At 39.7% G+C, this 17,625-nt stretch overlaps 1 protein-coding gene across 1 annotated transcript; it reads right to left on the bottom strand.

The window, feature by feature from the left end:
• Positions 1-2,159: 2,159 nt before the first annotated feature.
• TRAPPC6B (trafficking protein particle complex subunit 6B) lies at positions 2,160-16,652 on the bottom strand. Its single transcript, XM_004436378.3, has 6 exons — positions 16,194-16,652; positions 8,981-9,048; positions 8,105-8,222; positions 6,466-6,549; positions 4,069-4,162; positions 2,160-3,336 (listed from the first exon to the last, which is right to left on the bottom strand). Exons 1-6 carry the CDS (start codon positions 16,518-16,520, stop codon positions 3,305-3,307), a joined length of 723 nt encoding a protein of 240 aa, XP_004436435.2. The 5' UTR covers positions 16,521-16,652; the 3' UTR covers positions 2,160-3,304.
• Between the last annotated feature and the right edge of the window lie 973 nt (positions 16,653-17,625).

Here is a 17,625-nt window from a genome sequence, read left to right as displayed (position 1 = left end):
TCTTCTCCTTGTGGAATATCTATAATCTGTATGTTGCATTTCCTAATTGAGTTGGATATTTCTCAGAGAATTTTTTTTTCTTTTTTTTTGTGAGGAAGATCAGCCCAGAGCTAACATCTGTTGCCAATCTTCCTCTTTTTGCTTGAGGAAAATTGTCCCTGAGCTAACATCTGTGCCAATCTTACTCTATTTTGTATGTGGGAAGCTGCCACAGCATGCCTTGATGAGTGGTGTGTAGGTCCATGCCCGGGATCTGAACCCACGAACCCCAGGCTGCCAAAGTGGAGCATGCAAACATAACCACTATGCCACCAGGCTGGCCCCTCTCAGAGAATTTCTTCATTTATTTTTAGTCTTAGTTCTCTCTCCTCCTCCATCTGAAGCATTTCTATATTTCAGTTCTCTAAATTGCTGACTCTGTCCTCCAAAATATCAGCTCTGTTTTTTAAGGACTCCAGATTTTTCTTTGTCTCATTCATTGTGTTTTTCATCTCCAACATTTCTGATTTTTTTTTAATAGTTTCAATCTCTTTTGTGAGGAATTCCCTCTGTTCATTAATTTTATTCCTTAGCTCATTAAACTGTCTTTCTGAGTTTTCTTGTGACTCATTGAGTTTCTTTATGATAACTGTTTTGAATTCCCTGTCATTTAGATTGCAAATATCTGTGAGTTCAAGATTGATTTCTGGGTGCTTGTCATTTTCCTTCTGGTTTTGAATGTTAATATACTTCTTCACGCTATTTGATGGGGTGGATTTTTGCTGTCACATAGTGGTCATATCTGATTGTGGATTCCACCTGCCATCACTGGGGGTTGGGGGGCAGGACCTGTGTTTTCTGAGCCCTCTGAGACCCCCAGCAGATGTGCCTGTCCATTGGAGGCTGTGCCAACAGGAATCATCTGCATTTGCCCAGGGCCGCTGCTGCTTTACACATGTGTGGGCAGGTGCTCTGGCAGGGATCCCCTGCTCAGGCTGCTGGGCCAAGATGGTGCACCAGGCGGCAGAGGGGAGGAGTGCTTTCTTTCGTGTGTGCAATCCTGAGCACTCCAGCTCTGCACTCACTGTCTGCCTGGCTTGGTGCAGACACTCCCACGACTACTTAGCCAACTCGGTGTGGAGCGTTCCCACAGGCTAGGCAGCAACTTCGAGAGTGCAAGTGTCCAGCGGAGAGCTGCCTTCTTCCCCTTCTCCTCAGCATCACGCACCAGATGCCACACAAAGTTCCATTCCTAGATTGCTGCTGCACGGGAGGGAAAGGAGATCCCCTTACATCCTTCCACTCCCTCCTGGGGAGTCTGGCACCCTCAACTTCATTTACATGGCTGTGTGGATCTCTCAAACATCTATTGTGTTGTGTGCATGCCCTCTGTTGGTTTATGAACATCCTTTTCATTGTATCTTAGGAGCAACAGAGTAACGGAAGAGTTCACTGCCATGATGCTGACATCACCCCATTCCTCTGTCAATTTTTTAATTGGTTTATTTCTTTTTTGCTATTTAGTTGTAGGAGTTCCTTATATATTTTGGGTATTAACCCTTTAATCAGATATATGATTTGCAAATAGTTTCCCCATTCTGTAGGCTACCTTTTCACCCTGTTGATTGTTTCCTTTGCTGTGCAGAAACTTTTTAGTTTGATGTAGTCCACTTGTTTATTTTTGCTTTTGTTGCCTGCACTTTTGGTGTCAAATCCAATAAATCATTGCCATGATCGTTATGACCCCTTCCCCTGTGTTTTCTTCTAGGAGTTTTATAGTTTCAGGTTTTAAGTCTAAGTCTTTAAACAACTTTGAGTTGATTTTTGTGTACGGTGTAAGAGTCGAATTTGATCCTTTTGCATGTGGATATCCGGTTTTCCCAACCATTTGTTGAAGATATGTTACTAATTTTTTTTACTGTTTTCTTTTATGATTTTCTACGTTTTGAAAATGCCTTCTCTACTACAAGATTATAAAACTCATTTCATATTTTCTTTAGTACTTTATGGTTCTATTGTTTTACATGTAAACCTTTGTGTCTCCCCCACCTACACACACACAGAAAAAAGGAAATTCAATTTTCCCATACTATTTCTTATATAACCTAACTCTCCCCTTGTCTCTACTCAGAGAGACTTCTTTTTGGCTACAAGTAACAAAATACACAATCAAAAGTGGATTGAGCAATACAAGGAATTTATTATCTTACATAACAAAAAGTCCAAAGGTAAAGCAGTTCCAGGATTGGTTAATTCAGAAGCACAATTCAGGTGCTTTCTATCTGTGCAGCCTGGTCTCCTCAGTGTGATGGCTTTCATCTTCATGCTTGGCCTTTCATGTCATCAGATGGAAGAGGAGGTGAGAGATATACTAGATGAGCACTGACCCCAACCCAGTGAGAAGATATGGTCCAATGAACATTGGTGTGACTAATCCAATTATCCACCCCTCTGCCCTTGAGGCAAAGTAGTAAGGGAATAAAGACAAAGATGTTAGAACCTTCACCAGCACTTCCACACATGGGGAGAAAAGCTGTAAGTCAAGACTGTAACAGGAGTAAGTATAAAAATTCCTTCTTAAAATACCTAATATTCTTTGGCCATGGAGTCACTGAATTCACATTTAAACTAATCTATATTTCACTTTTACTACATTAATGGAGCTCTCAAGGACTGAATTCTATTAAAGTGAAATCAAGTTTTTAAGCAATTTAGGCAGTCAGATATGATATATATATATATATATATATATCTCACACACACAAACACACACAATGTACATAATGAAATCCTTGTACAGCCATAAAAATTTTTAATAGAAATAAATTATACGCAATAAAATAAAAACTAAGTTTAATTTAGTGTACTGTTTGCTTTCTTAAATAACTAAAACAAAACCAAAATTTGTTCATTCTTAAAAAAATGATTCTGTGCATACTTTTTTTTATGCTAATTTATCAAACCCTGAGTTTTGCTTCTCCATGTGTGGTTAAATACACATCATTCTAAGCAAATCAGAATGTTGAAAATAAGAGTCCTACATCTTGGTGTTTAGTTACTTGAAATCAGGCTTCATTCTGAAGAGTTTCAGTAAAGTGTATGTTATGATAGAATGTCTCATTATCTGCTTTAACTTGATCTGTGTTAAACTGATAAAATACAACTTTACTCCTGCTTAACAGTGTATCTTCCATTATATGAGACAGCAAATAGTTTATATCAATACAAATGTCCAACAATGTAATTAAATCATTGCTACTTGAAATACTTTATACATGAACAATTTATCTCTTTACACTGTTGAAGTCTTGCACTTCAGTACGTTCTACAGCTTCTGTATCATCACCTGAAATTTACCTAAAAAAGAAAACATGAAAAATCATTCTTTGATTTTAGGTACAAGGATAACAAACCTAAACATCAATTTTATGCTCTATTTAGGAAGTTGTTTCAATCAAGAAATCTGCAATATCAAACAACAACTCACACTCTTCACAATATTCAACAAAGTCAATTCCATTTTTATGAGATGATTATCTGATTTATGAATAGGCGCCTTTGTTTCTTTTTGTGATTCCTACCTTTTGGGTATTTTGTTGCTAATTATCATTGTGAAAAGTGATATCACAGTGATATTCAAGTCAAATTTATTCTTGGTTGGTAGCTCTGGTGAAAAGATCTTTGGAAAGGAGTTTAGCGATAAAAGTCTACTTGGTTTTATCTAGCTTTATATTATATATATATTCCAGAAAAATGTTAAAAAAACACTTTCAATGCTATAGGAAAATTTGCTATCTTAAAAGAATACTGCAGAAATTTTCCCTTTAAAAGTTAAGAATCATCCTTTAAATCCTTATAAATCTGAATTTCTTTAGCACATTTCTTAAATCACTGTCCATTATGAATTCAAAAATCACTGAATATAAGTATACTACATATTACTACATTAAATGTTAAAATTGATAAAAGCAAAATGGTTTTAGCATTTTAAGTTTCCTCTAAGTTAACAAAAACAAATAAACAAAAAAACACTAGACCCGAAAAAAAAACTCACTAAAAACATTTCTAAGAAATGTGAATTCAACTTACAGGCAGGCATTGAAGACACTTCAGCTGTTACAATGCTCTTTATCCCCAAGTTTGATAAGCCACCTCTAATTAAGCCACATGTAAATGCTAAATACTAAAAGGAACAAAAAAATGTAAAAAATATTAAAGATTTACTAAGACAGTAAAGCTATTGATAAATATGACATTTAGTTAAGCCTTGCTATTAATAAGTAATTGCTGTTTACAAAAAGGGTTGCAGAAGAATTTTTCAAATTACTGAAAATTCCGATTGTTAAAAGATTTCCCAGCTCCTTGACAAATAAAACATGGACAAGGGATTTGAGCTTGGCCAACTGGGTTCTCCAGTACAGGACTCTCGACTCTAGAGTGAGTGACGAAAACAAGCTGGAAACAGGTTAGAACTGGTTCTAGAAGCAGCAAAGGTGGCATGTGCCTAATGTCAGTGCTGCCCAAAGGATTTTTTTTTTTTTTTGTGAGGAAGATCAGCCCTGAGCTAACATCCATGCTAATCCTCCTCTTTTTTGCTGAGGAAGGCCGGCTCTGAGCTAACATCTATTGTCAATCCTCCTCTTTTTTTTTTTTCCCCAAAGCCCCAGTAGATAGTTGTATGTTATAGTTGCACATCCTTCTAGTTGCTGTATGTGGGACGTGGCCTCAGCATGGCCGGAGAAGCGGTGCATCGGTGCGTGCCCAGGATCTGAACCCCAGGCCGCCAGTAGCAGAGCGCGCACACTTAACCGCTAAACCACGGGGCTGGTCCTACCCAAAGGATTCTAATCCGACCTCCCTGTGGAGTGATTTGGGCTGTCTTTCGAGCTGCTCTAATCTCCCACAATGCTTGTCTGTTTTCTGAGCCTTCCCATCAATTCTGTAAGCCAACTAATATTATTCCATTCAATCAGCATTGGTTTCTGCTTGCTACAACCAAGAATCTTGACTTGTTCAAACTTATAGCCCGCACAACAAAAAATTATCCAGTTCAAAATATCAATAGTGCCCGAACTGAGACACCCCGTCATATTGAAACAAGGAGAGGGAATGGAACTGAGCTACAGCAGAGAAAGCCAGGAGAAGAGCGGGAACTAAAAATGAATAATCCAAGGAACGCGTGATTATCTACATTTTTGTACTGCATGATATTCAACAATACTATATATCTATGAATAATATATAATATTATTATTTTATAATTAATATATGTAAATGGGTACTGATAAGTAATTAGACCTGGAGTCATGAAATTTTGCGCTAGAAGCTATCTTATGGATTATTTATAATATAGGTATTATTATAACCAATTTTATTAAAGAGGAAACTAAGGTCCAGAGGGGTTATGTAACTTACCCTATGTCACCAACCTATAAGTTGTGAAGTTAGCTTAAAATCTAGATTTATTTGATCTCAAGTCCATGCTCTCTCCATTACACCTATCCTGCCTTTGTGTTATATAATTTTGGTATGGACAAATTTTTACAGATAAATAGCAGCTTATACTGCCCCAGATATTAGTAACTTTGAAGGAACCTTTACATTAAAACTTGTCAGCTTTCTCTCATACATCTGATCCACTTATTGATTCCCACCTGAGATTGAAAAACAAAAACTACGCAGAACCCAGAAACAAAGATACACTTAACACAAAACATGTATTCTAAGAAATAAACGTTGGGCTGGCCCCGTGGCTTAGCGGTTAAGTACGTGCGCTCTGCTACTGGCGGCCCGGGTTCGGATCCCAGGCATGCACTGACGCACCGCTTCTCCGGCCATGCTGAGGCCGCGTCCCACATACAGCAACTAGAAGGATGTGCAACTATGACATACAACTATCTACTGGGGCTTTGGGGAAAAAAAAGGAGGAGGATTGGCAACAGATGTTAGCTCAGAGCCAGACTTCCACAGCAAAAAGAGGAGGATTAGCATGGATGTTAGCTCAGGGCTGATCCTCCTCACAAAAAAGTAAATAAATAAAACACTTCATTAAAAAAAAAAAAGAAAGAAAGAAATGTTAACTATATTAAAAATTTTTTTTTAATTTACTAAAGGAGATTATAAACTCTGAGGTGAACAATTTTCCACAGCGAATACCAGTTTTATAAGCTAGAGTATCTTTTCTGATGTATCTAGGCTATATCTAAGAATCTACCATTTAGAATCTACCAAGAATCTACATTTCAATGCCATTTAGTTATAGTTTAATTGACCATCATAAGCCAATTTAGCTACAGGTTAATATAAGTTATTTTAATATGATGAACATCTTTCTCCTATTTAACAGAGAAGTGTTTGAACAAACAAACAAAAAATACTCTAAACTCATTTTAAATTCAAAAGTCTGTTGCGATTGGCATTGTCCTTTTCCTTACAGTTCTACTTGTTTCATAATAGAAAACCTCAATCTTCTATTCCATTAAATACCTTAGATGCATGTTCTAAATACTGTTTTCCTGCAGACATCTGAGTAAGCAAACGAAATTTGTTGTCCTGAAGTACATAGATGCCCTGTTCCAAAAAGAAAAAAAATATCCAAAGTCAATAGTCCTTAAAAATGACGTCTTCCCTTCAAAACAATTTAAGAGCTTTTTAAAGTTATTAAAAACTTTCCATTGGTCATATTTTCTTTAAATGAAAGAATTTTGCAATGTTCAAGCTGAAGGGTTGTTCAGCATTTTGTAACACTAATATTTATTGAATGTTTTTAGATACTGAAGATACAAAGATGCGTATGACACAGTTCCTATCCTTAAAGAACTCACAGTCGAGTGCAAAGGAATCAGAAATACATGTCCAGGTGAAATTAGCAGTTATAAATTATTAACTCATATCTAGAAAGCCAATAATCAGAGTCACTTCTTCCCAATAGCATTTCAAGTACTTCCAAGCTGGCCGGCCCCATGGCTTAGCAGTTGAGTGCGTGCGCTCCGCTGCTGGCAGCCCAGGTTCGGATCCTGGGTGTGCACCGACACACCGCTTCTCTGGCCATGCTGAGGCCGCGTCCCACATACAGCAACTAGAAGGATGTGCAGCTATGACATACAACTATCTACTGGGGCTTTGGGGGAAAAAATAAATAAATAAATAAAATTATCAAGTACTTCCAAGCTAAGGTTGACGCTGTTATATAAAAAAATGAATTCTATTGATAGGTACTAGATACATTATTTTCATTTTCTATATGTAATCAAAATGCCAAATCCACTCTAAATATTTTCTTGAGTTTTATTTTTTTTATTTTTTATTTTTTTGTGAGGAAGATCAGTCCTGAGCTAACATCCATGCCAACCCTCCTCTTTCTGCTGAGGAAGACCGGCTCTGAGCTAACATCTAGTGCCAATCCTCCTCCTTTTTTTCCTCCCCAAAGCCCCAGTAGATAGTTTTATGTCATAGTTGCACATCCTTCTAGTTGCTATATGTGGGACACGGCCTCAGCATGACTGGACAAGCGGTGCGTTGGTGCGCGCCCGGGATCCGAACCTGGGCCGCCAGTAGCGGAGCGCATGCACTTAACCGCTAAGCCACCAGGCCAGCCCTCTTGAGTTTTATAAAATAAAATAAATCTATTTAAATATATAATTTTCCATGCAATCTATTAATTTTTACATTAAAATATTTTAAGAATAGAAAATATGACAGCAACTAAAGAATGGAATAGTTATTTAGAGTCAAATATGCTCCATAAATTAGACTCGAGAAATTATTCTAAAGACATAAATGTGATATATTCGTGGTTCTATCTATTATCACCACTAAGTAATAATAACTAAGGAACCAAATCCTAAAGCCTTTATCATTCTGACATTTGCTACTTCTGATAACTTAAAATAACTTATTTAACTGGAGGAAAGGAAGAGCTGTCATTACTAATAATTGTCCCTGTCTTTATTCACGATTCCCTATCAGAGAAAAAAAGTAATGACATATTAATAACATATAACAGAAATATTCCAAAGTTGACTAGAAATTATTTAAAGTTTTATATAACAAGTAAATCACTAAAATAGGACATTTATATTAAGTTAAAGGACTTAAAAAAATAGGCCTTAATTTATCTAAATACCTGATGATTTGTCCTTAGATTGTCGATTTGTTTCTTGAATACCGTAGTCCAAAAATCTTTACAAATGAACTTCATGATATCTAACTCATCTTTGAACCTTGCAGTATCTTTTGTAAACCTAAAAAGATCAACTAGAAGTAATACAGTATTTTTCCTCCAAAGAAAGCAAGAGGGGCAAATCATTCACTAGTTTCCAAATGCCAGAACAGCACTGAACATTTACTGACAGTCATAAAGTGATAAGCACAAAGCAAAGTAGATCCCATCTCAATGGATTCACATTCTGTTATATAATTATGAGGCTAGAATTAGTCTAACAGTATATTTCAACAGTAAGCCGCAATTTTAGGTACAATTCACTCCAGCACATTAAAAAAAAAAAAAACTGAGCAAGCTCACAATCCTGTTCCATAGAATATAATCAGAGTTCAACTATTCAGATAGTGGGAAAGGAATACTAAAAAGAATTGACCTATAAATTGGAAGATTATTACATGCATGACCATAGCCTCTAAGGCATTTCCATCCCTATGTGTTTAAACAAAATTCCATTTAGGTTAAAGAACCCACTAGACCTTAGGTAGGAAATGCAACAAGATTTTAGATAGTTGTTTCAGTACATCAAAGTTTTCAGGGAAAAAAAGTCTGAAACATATAATATATATATTTTCTTCAAATACTAAAACATAAAAGTTGGATAACTGAGTTAAAATAGCATCAGACCTAAAAAGAAATTTCAATCTGTGAATTAAAACAGACAGTAAATAAAATTTGGGAATTAAAATTAAGGGATCTCAAGATTTACGCTATCTTTGAAATGGATCACCTTTGTTCATCACCTACCTGGAAGAAAATTTTCAAATCCATACTGCTCACCTTTCTAGCAATCCTTGTCCCACTCGAAACCCCATGTTTTCCAGCTTAGTAATACAGCGTCCATTTTCCTATTTTAAAAAATAATAGTTTTGAATATTTTTAGGATGCCAGAACGTTAGTACCCAAAAATTGTTTTAAGATGTTGTTTAGGGGTCTGGCCCGGTGGTGTAGTGGTTAAGTGCACGAGCTCTGCTGCGGCGGCCCGGGGTTCACAGGTTTGGATCCCGGGTGCACAGTGACACACCGCTTGTCAAGCCATGCTGTGGTGGCGTCCCACATAAAGCAGAGGAAGATGGGCACGGATGTTAGCCCAGGGCCAATCTTCCTCAGCAAAAAGAGGAGGATTGGCATCGGATGTTAGCTCAGGGCTAATCTTCCTCAAAAAACAAAAAAAAAGATGTTATCTAAAAATATTAATGTAAATATTTACAGTTTTTTCACTGAAACATTGTAATAAAAAGTGAATTACAAGTCATACTTGAATTTTCTTTTTTCTTTTTTTTTTTGTGTGGAAGACCAGCCCTGAGCTAACATCCGATGCCAATCCTTCCCCTTTTTTTTTTTTGCTGAGGAAGACTGGCCCTGGGCTAACAACCATGCCCATCTTCCTCTACTTTCTATGGGATGCCACCACAGCATGGCTTAACAAGCAGTGTGTCGGTGCGCGCCCGGGATCTGACCTGGTGAACCCCGGGCCACCGCAGTGGAGCGCGCTCACTTAACCACTTGCACCACTGGGCCGGCCCCTTGAATTTTCTTAGTACTAATCATTTTCATAAGGTAATAAGATAAACAGGGAATTGTTACTTATTATTATTTTTCAGAAATGCCGAAGCCTCTTTCTAATACTCTCCCTCTGACCTTTCTTTTCCATATCTCTCTTCTCTCTTCAGTTATAAAAGTGAAGTCAAGTTATCACCTTTGACTTTTTTCCGTCAGTCATCCCCCTTGTGCTGTCACTACATTCTATTGTTCCTTGCTTCAAAATGTCTCTTAGAGTCATCCAAGCTTTCCAGTTCCCAGTGTGTCTTAGTTGATGGCCCCACCGTCCTATGCCTGGAATCATGCAATCGCTTTGCTTTTCCTTCGCCAATCTCATCCAGTCTTAAGGCTTTAAATACTACCCCTATGCTGAAGACTCCCAAATCCTCTGGATGCCCTACAAAGCCCTATACCAGCCAGACTCCTGTACCTCCTTGGCCTCAACCTTCTATTCTTCTTCACTCACTCAGCTCCAGCTGCACTGGTCTCCTCGTTGCCCTTAAACGCAGGAGGCACACTCCAATCTCAGGGCTCTTACACAGGGAGCTGTTCCTCCAGATATTCACATGACCAACTCCCTCCCTTCCAGTCTTCACTCACAGGTCACCATCTCAATAAGGCCCATTTTAACCATCTTTAATTTTATTTATTTATTTTTTCCCCCAAAGCCCCAGTAGATAGTTGTCTGTCATAGCTGCACATCCTTCTAGTTGCTGTATGTGGGACACGGCCTCAGCATGGCCGGAGAACCGGTGCGTCAGTGCGCGCCCAGGATCCGAACCCTGGCCGCCAGCAGCGGAGCGCACGCGCTTAACCGCTAAGCCATGGGGCCGGCCCATAACCATCTTTAAAATTGTGGCATCATTTCCCTTTGGAACCTCTCTATTTTAGTGATTCTCAAAGTGTGTCCCAAGACCAGCAACATCAGCACCATATGGGAGCTTGTAAAAACTGCAAATTCTGTAATCCCACCCCCAATTTACTGAATCAGAAACTGCAGATGTGGGGTCAGTAACCTGTGTTTTATTTTTTTTATTTTTTTTTTTTTAAAGATTTTATTTATTCATTTTTTTCCCCCCAAAGCCCCAGCAGATAGTTGTATGTCATAGGTTCACATCCTTCTAGTTGCTGTACGTGGGACTCGGCCTCGCGCTGGACGGAGAAGTGGTGCCTTGGGGCGCGCCCGGGATCCGAACCCAGGCCGCCAGCATCAGAGCGCGCGCACTTAACCGCTAAGCCACAGAGCCGGCCCATAACCTGTGTTTTAAAAAGCCCTCTAAAGGTGATTCTGATGCCCTATTCCATTTCCCTGCTTAATTCGTCTCCAAAGAACTTCTTTCACCATTTAACAGACATTTTACTAATTTTATATTGCTCATGTCCCTCCATCCCCCCCTGCCCCGCTAGAATACAGCTCCAAGAGGGCAAGGATTTTCATATGTTCTGAAGCCTCTTTGTCTCCCACTAAGTACACCAGAGGTCTCAGTATTTGCTGAACTTTCTTCTAAGGAACACTAATGGGGCTGTGACTACTAAATCTGTATTTCTAATACAGACTTCATTGGACATAGCCACCTACACGTCCCATAGGCCCCTCAAATTAGGCATATTCAAAATGATATTCATAGGGCCGGCCCAGTGGTGTAGCGGTTAAGTTCGTGCGTTCCGCTTTGGTGTCCCAGGGTTTCCCAGTTCAGATCCTGGGTGTAGACCTACTTGTCACTCATCAAGCCACGCTGAGGTGGTGTCCCGTATAGAAGAGCTACAATTCTACAACTATGACATACAACTATGTACTGGGGCTTTGGGGAAGAAAAAAAAGAAAAAGAGGAAGATTGGCAACACATGTTAGCACAGGGCCACTCTCCCTTAAAAAAAAAAAATGATATTCATTATCTTAATGTCCTCAGCCTGCTCTGCCTCCAAAATTCTTGGACTTCATTCATCACCATCCACCTAGTTACCCCAACCAGAAAACTTCCATGCTCTCTACCTCTTTGTTCCCCACTCTTTACACACACTGCAGTCCTGTGGAGTCTATTGGCTACATGCTTTTCAAAATCCATCTTCTCTCCCCATCCTTACTGCTTAAGTTAGCCCTTATCATTTCTCTCCTGGTTTTCAGTTAGAGCCTTCCAACTGATCTTGTTTTTCCTTCCTTTGATTTATCTTCTGTATTTCTAATATAGACTTTCTAAAAAACAAATCATGTTATTTCTCTACTGGACCTTTCTGCACTCCATCCCCGTTCCTCAAACTCAAGTCCAAACTCCTTAGCATGGCATTATGTGCCTTTCCTTAAATGATCCCTGGCTAGTTAACCAGACTCGCTAACAACCACATATCCACAAAATCCTTCCCTCTACCACTCTGAAATTTCTGCAGCAACTCCAGAGTGCCATGCTTTCTTCCGCCTCTATGAGTTTGCACATGCTGTTCCCTAGACTGTGCATCTTTTAAATTCAGTTCAAGTATCACATCCTCCCAGAAGCCTTCCAATACTCCTTTGGGCCCTATGCTCTCCTAACACTCTCCACATACATCTATTATTGTACTTTGTAGTACAATTATAGTACTGTAAGTTATAATGGTCTTTGTGGAACAATCTGCTCTTTGTAGAATCACCCAGGAATATACTGATTAGCAGGAAATATGCTTGTATGTAGACATCCTCAATCCTAACTATGATCACATGAGCTTCTGAATTAAGCTCTACTAAGTGCCTTCCCATGTTGCTACTTGTTCATTTACTTTGGATCTGGGAGTACCGACTAGTAGATACCAAATTTTTAAGAAAAATTGAACATGGGAATATTTTATCCATTAGCTTTTTTAAAAAATCTATTCTCTATAAATTAGTAAGTGCCCAATTATTCAGTTTTTTAGAGAGTTAATTCTTCTTCAAGCATAGTTTGAAAATCATTGATTTGCAGGGCAAAAACATTGATTCTTGAAAACATTGGTTCTTTCCTTTATTTCATTTCAAAACTTATGACTTTATGTCTGAAAAAGATATATAAAAACCCTTTTGGGATGACAGGATTATGTGTCTTTCTTTTACATTTTTTTATTATGAAAAATTTGAAGCACACTCAAAGTAGAGACAGTAATACAGCAAACCCTCATCACTAGATTCCAATATGGATTTTAATCATCAAGACCACATATTACCAGAGGGGAAGGGGGGAGGGCAAAAGGGATAATTAGGCACAGGTGTGTGGTGATGGATTGTAATTAGTATTTGGGTGGTGAACATGAGAATATGATGTAATCCATGCAGAAATAGAAGTATAATGATGTACACCTGAAATTTATACCATGTTATAACCCAATGTTACCAATAAACAAAAGTTAAAAAAAAAAAAGACTGCCACATAACTTTTCAAAAATGCTTTTTGCTTACATGCACTTTCAATTTTTCTCCCCATCATAAACAACTGCAATAGGAACAGAAAGTTATTTTTAGTTTAAATGATTCAAAACTTTTAACAGCTCTGTTTTGTTTAATTTTGGTTGATCCATTGGAAGAAAGAGAGATTTTAAAAAAGACTTTCCTGGGCAAGAGTTGGAAGAGGGGAAGAAAGTAGAGAAAGGAGAATGAAGAGAACTGATTGCACTTGTGTACAGTGGGCGGGGGCAGGGGTTTTATGATAAAAGAGTAAAAGAGGTGTGTTTCTAGTGATTCCTTGGGGAAAAGGGGAAAAGGAAGACCAAGTCTGCACAAACAGCAGATGTCTGCTACTCAGCACTTAGCCCAGATGCTAAACATTAATAACTATTGGTTGTTGATGATGATAAAGTCAAAAGTTTGTAGCTTGGAAAAAATCTCTATTGCAGATGGGTCTGAATAAGAACAGAATTTGCTTCATTTCCAACTCTTCCTGATGTCTTCCTAACGATACCTCCAAATGCATTATGCCTATCTGCCACAGACCGAATGTGTGCCCCCCAAAATTCATATGTTGCAATCTTAACCCCTAATGTGATGGTTATTAGAAGGTAGGGCCCTTGGGAGGTGATTCTGTCATGAGGATGGAGCCCTCAAGAATAGGATTAGTGCCCTTGTAAAAGAGGCCCCAGAGAGCTAGCTAGCACCCTTCCACCATGTGAGGACACAGCCAAAAGACATCCATCTATGAACCAGGAGCAGGCCTTCCTCAGACACCAGATTTGCTGGCATCTTGATCTTGGACTTCCTAGCCTTCAGAACTGTGAGAAATAATTTGTTGTTTGTAAGCCACCCAGTCTATGGTATTTTGTTTCAGCCCAAATGGACTATGACACCATCTTTCTTATACTTGACAAATTGGCAGTACCTTTTCCTGGATGTCCTACAGGCACCTCAAAAATTCAACCAGTTCAAAATAACTCTTTACCTTCACCTCTTTCTTCTCCCTTATGCCCTCTCCTTCCAACCCAGCTGCTCAAGCTAAAAACCTGGGGATAATTTTCAACTCTCACTCCTAAACCTAAACAAGTCCTGGAGATTCTACCTCCTATCTCTCAAACCCTTCTCTCCTCTTCTCTCTATCCTTGTCTTAATTCAGATCTTCATTATCTCCTGCCTGGACTCCTGCAATAATGGATCTTCTCACTACAAGGATCTTCCTTCTGCAGCCCAAACGAGGAGTATCTTTCTTTCTAAAATGCAAATGGCCCTCCTTAAAAATCCTCCACTGAGAAGGTCGAAATTCTTTAATCATACAAGGGTCTTTCTAGCTTCAGCTCTCAATACTTCTCACTCTCTGCCCACTCAATATAGTCACAGTCCTATGTAGGCTTAAGTATGCCTAAGCATACAGTAGTCCCCCTTTATCCACAGTTTTGCTTTCTGTGCTTTCAGGTACCTGTGGTAAACTTTGGTCCGAAAATATTAAATGGAAAATTCCAGACATAAACAATTCACAAGTTTTAAATTGTGCCGTTCCGTGTAGTGTGACGAAATCTCACGCTGTTTAGCTCTGTCCAGCCCAGACGTGAATCATCCCTTTCTCCAGCAGATCCACGCTGTATTCGCTACCTGCCCATAAGCCACTTAGTAGCCATCTAGGTTATCAGATCGGCAGGCGAGTATGTCAGTGCTTCTGTTCAAGTAACCCCTATTTTACCTAATAAAGGCCCCAAAGTGCAAGAGTAGTGATGCTGGCAATTCAGTTATGCCCAAGAGAAGCCAAAAAGTGTTTCCTTAAATGAAAAGGTACAAGTTCTGGACTTAATAAGGAAAGAAAAAAATCATATGCTGAGGTTGCTAAGATCTATGGTAATTTTTAATACAGTATATTTTTATAATTTTTCTATTTTATTACTTATTGTTGTTAATCTCTTACTGTGCCTAATTTATAAATTAAACTTTATCACAGGTATGTATGAATAGGAAAAAACATAATACATATAGGGTTCTGTACTATCCCTGGTTTCAGACCTCCACTGGGGGTCTTAGAACGTATCCCCTCAGGAAAGTGAGGCAAAAGTGTATTTAAATACACCACTCTTTCATACCTCTGTGCCTTTACCTTTGCCTACGATGCTTTTCCTACTCTCACTTTCCACTCCTCTTTATCAATAGCATTATAGAAAGGGCTTCTGATTTGAGCGTGACTTTGGAATATCTCATTTATAAAATCTGTTAAAACTCCATGATTCTATAGCTAATTATACCCAATATGTTAATTATTCATTGAACCCCTATTCCCCAACAACTGTGAGGCAGAGGTTTTACCTTATTCATCTAGCACAGTGTCAGGGCCACAATACACACTTAATAAATATTTTCTGAATAAATCAAAGAGTGAACGAGGACTCCCACATTTTAGAAGTAACCTCCACGAGGATGGGGCCATTGTTTCGTTCTTTAATATATCCCCAACACCCAGAACTAGCTCTGACATATAATGGGCACTAAATAAAAGTTTTTTTTGAATTAATTAAATTTGTGTTTCTTAATTACAGTAACGCCTGCAAACTTTCCTTTGCTATGACCTCAAATCTCACTAGCCTTCTGTCTTCGAGCTGCGTGGAGGGATATCACGGTTATGGATGAGGAGGGAGCGACAGGATTCTCAGGCTGGGACCTGTCTGTCCAGCGCACGGCCCGGAAGTGCGGGAAGTGACAGCAGAAGCAAAATCAGTGACAGCCAAAATCAGCTGTGCAGTTAACCCTGCCGTAAATCACGGCAGGGGCAACAAACACTAAAAGTAAGACAATCTGTGGCCTGCAGGACACAGACTGGGAATGGACAAAAAAGCATCAAACAGGAGAAGACGCGAAAGGGAAGAGGATGCAAGACTGAAGACAGCTGACGGGCTCTCGGGCTTAGGATACCCGGAGGCGGACCGGTCTGTCTACACCTCGGGAGGGGCTGGGTGGCGACGGGACAGGGGTTGAGGGAAAGAACTGGGGAAACGAGGAGTGTCACTCAGAAGGACCGCAAGCGCGTGTGGCAGCACTCACCACCTCCCCCTGCTCCGCAGACTTGTACACTCCAGACACCATCTCGCTATGCAGGAGCAAAAACAACGCCTCGTCCGCCATCGCCTGCTTATTCTTCCGAGCTCCGGTTCCGGCTCCCGTTGGGCCGGCTCGGGGTTCCGGCTGGCGCCCGAGCGAGCTGGACCGGGCCGCTCCCTCAGTCCGCAGCCCGTCCCTCGTTGCTAGGAGACACAGGAACTCACTCGGCTTCCGGACGGCTGGTACCGGCGGGAACCCGGTACCGGGGCGGCCCACCCCCGGGCCACTGAGCCCTCGGGCCCAACAAGAGAGACTGACAGCGGCAGGCATCCAACCCGGCCCGCGGAGACCCGACCCGGCCGCGGGGCGGGGACGAAGGAACAACTTCCGGTCCCCTCTACCCCGGCATTCCGCCAGCTCTATGGTCACAGAGTTTCTCCCCGGGGTGAATGCCGGCGCCCAGACAGCCGGAAGGGTCCTCCCGCGTAGGATGTCGGAAGTCGGGTGGGTAGAGTAAGACAAAAGGAACTCCCACTTCCGTCTCTGTTAATTAGCTCTGAGTTGGAACTGACGTGAATTTCTATTAGCTTCACCAAAAACTTCCACTTCTGCCATATGTTCCTCAATAAGAAAAGTTGTAAAAAGTGAATAAATCATCATTTTTCAGGCTATACATTTTATATATATTGAGAAATTAGCCCAATCCACTGTGGATTAAGCCTGCCTATGCAACAAGATTTAGAGCCATGTTGGCCGCCAGAAAGTTTACTGGAAGCGGGGTGTAAGGAACAAGGAGGATGGAATAAGCAAAGAACAAGATATATTTGAACCAGAAATTAGAAATTATCAGAGGATTAGGTGAACAGAAAAGTGCTAAACACTTCAGAAAAGCGACGTCACTGTGGGACGGAGTTCATAAGAATCTATGCCGGATATGGTACTAACTCCTACAGAGGAGCAAACACATATGTTAGCTCATATGCACCTCTTCAATTTGGCAATCTCTGGCTTAAATGTGTTGCTTAGCCTGTGATGAGTTCTTTTCTTAGTATTCCACAAGGCAGATTTTTTTCCAATTAATTCATTGCTTCCCCCAAATTAACATATTGAGTTTCCTCAAATTGTTAACAGTAACCTCTCAACTCTTCATACCCTTTCACAGGAATTTAAGATCATATTCCATAATTGGAATTATGGCAGCTTTTTTTTTTTTTTCTTACGTTTGGATGTAACGTTCTAATGTTTGGATCAGTTTATTTGATCATCACATAAATCAAGCATAAAAGTTCCACTTAAGCCTTTGAAAACGCTGAATAGTATAGCTTTGAAAAGTATTTTGCAACCATAATCTTAATTTTTCCAGCACTAAAATTTCCCATATGCGAAATCAGGTCTTTTATGTCCTGATTGCATTCTCCGTTCATCACCACCGTCA

This window comes from Ceratotherium simum, chromosome 3 (assembly GCF_057802395.1).
Source record: "Ceratotherium simum simum isolate JZ-2026a chromosome 3, ASM5780239v1, whole genome shotgun sequence".
In the NCBI taxonomy this organism is placed as follows: Eukaryota; Metazoa; Chordata; class Mammalia; order Perissodactyla; family Rhinocerotidae; genus Ceratotherium; species Ceratotherium simum.
This window is presented reverse-complemented; position numbering and strand designations above follow the sequence as displayed.

What these genes read in the sequence shown, in the direction of transcription:
- TRAPPC6B (XM_004436378.3), bottom strand. Translation starts at nt 16,520, where the DNA reads ATGCCTGCCGCTGTCAGTCTCTCTTGTTGGGCCCGAGGGCTCAGTGGC. An exon ending in CTGCGGAGCAGGGGGAGGTG is followed by an intron (nt 9,049 to 16,193) that starts GTGAGTGCTGCC and finishes TTTTTAAAATAG; the next exon opens with GAAAATGGACGCTGTATTAC. An exon ending in AGTGTCTTCAATGCCTGCCT is followed by an intron (nt 3,337 to 4,068) that starts GTAAGTTGAATT and finishes TTTCTTTTTTAG; the next exon opens with GTAAATTTCAGGTGATGATA.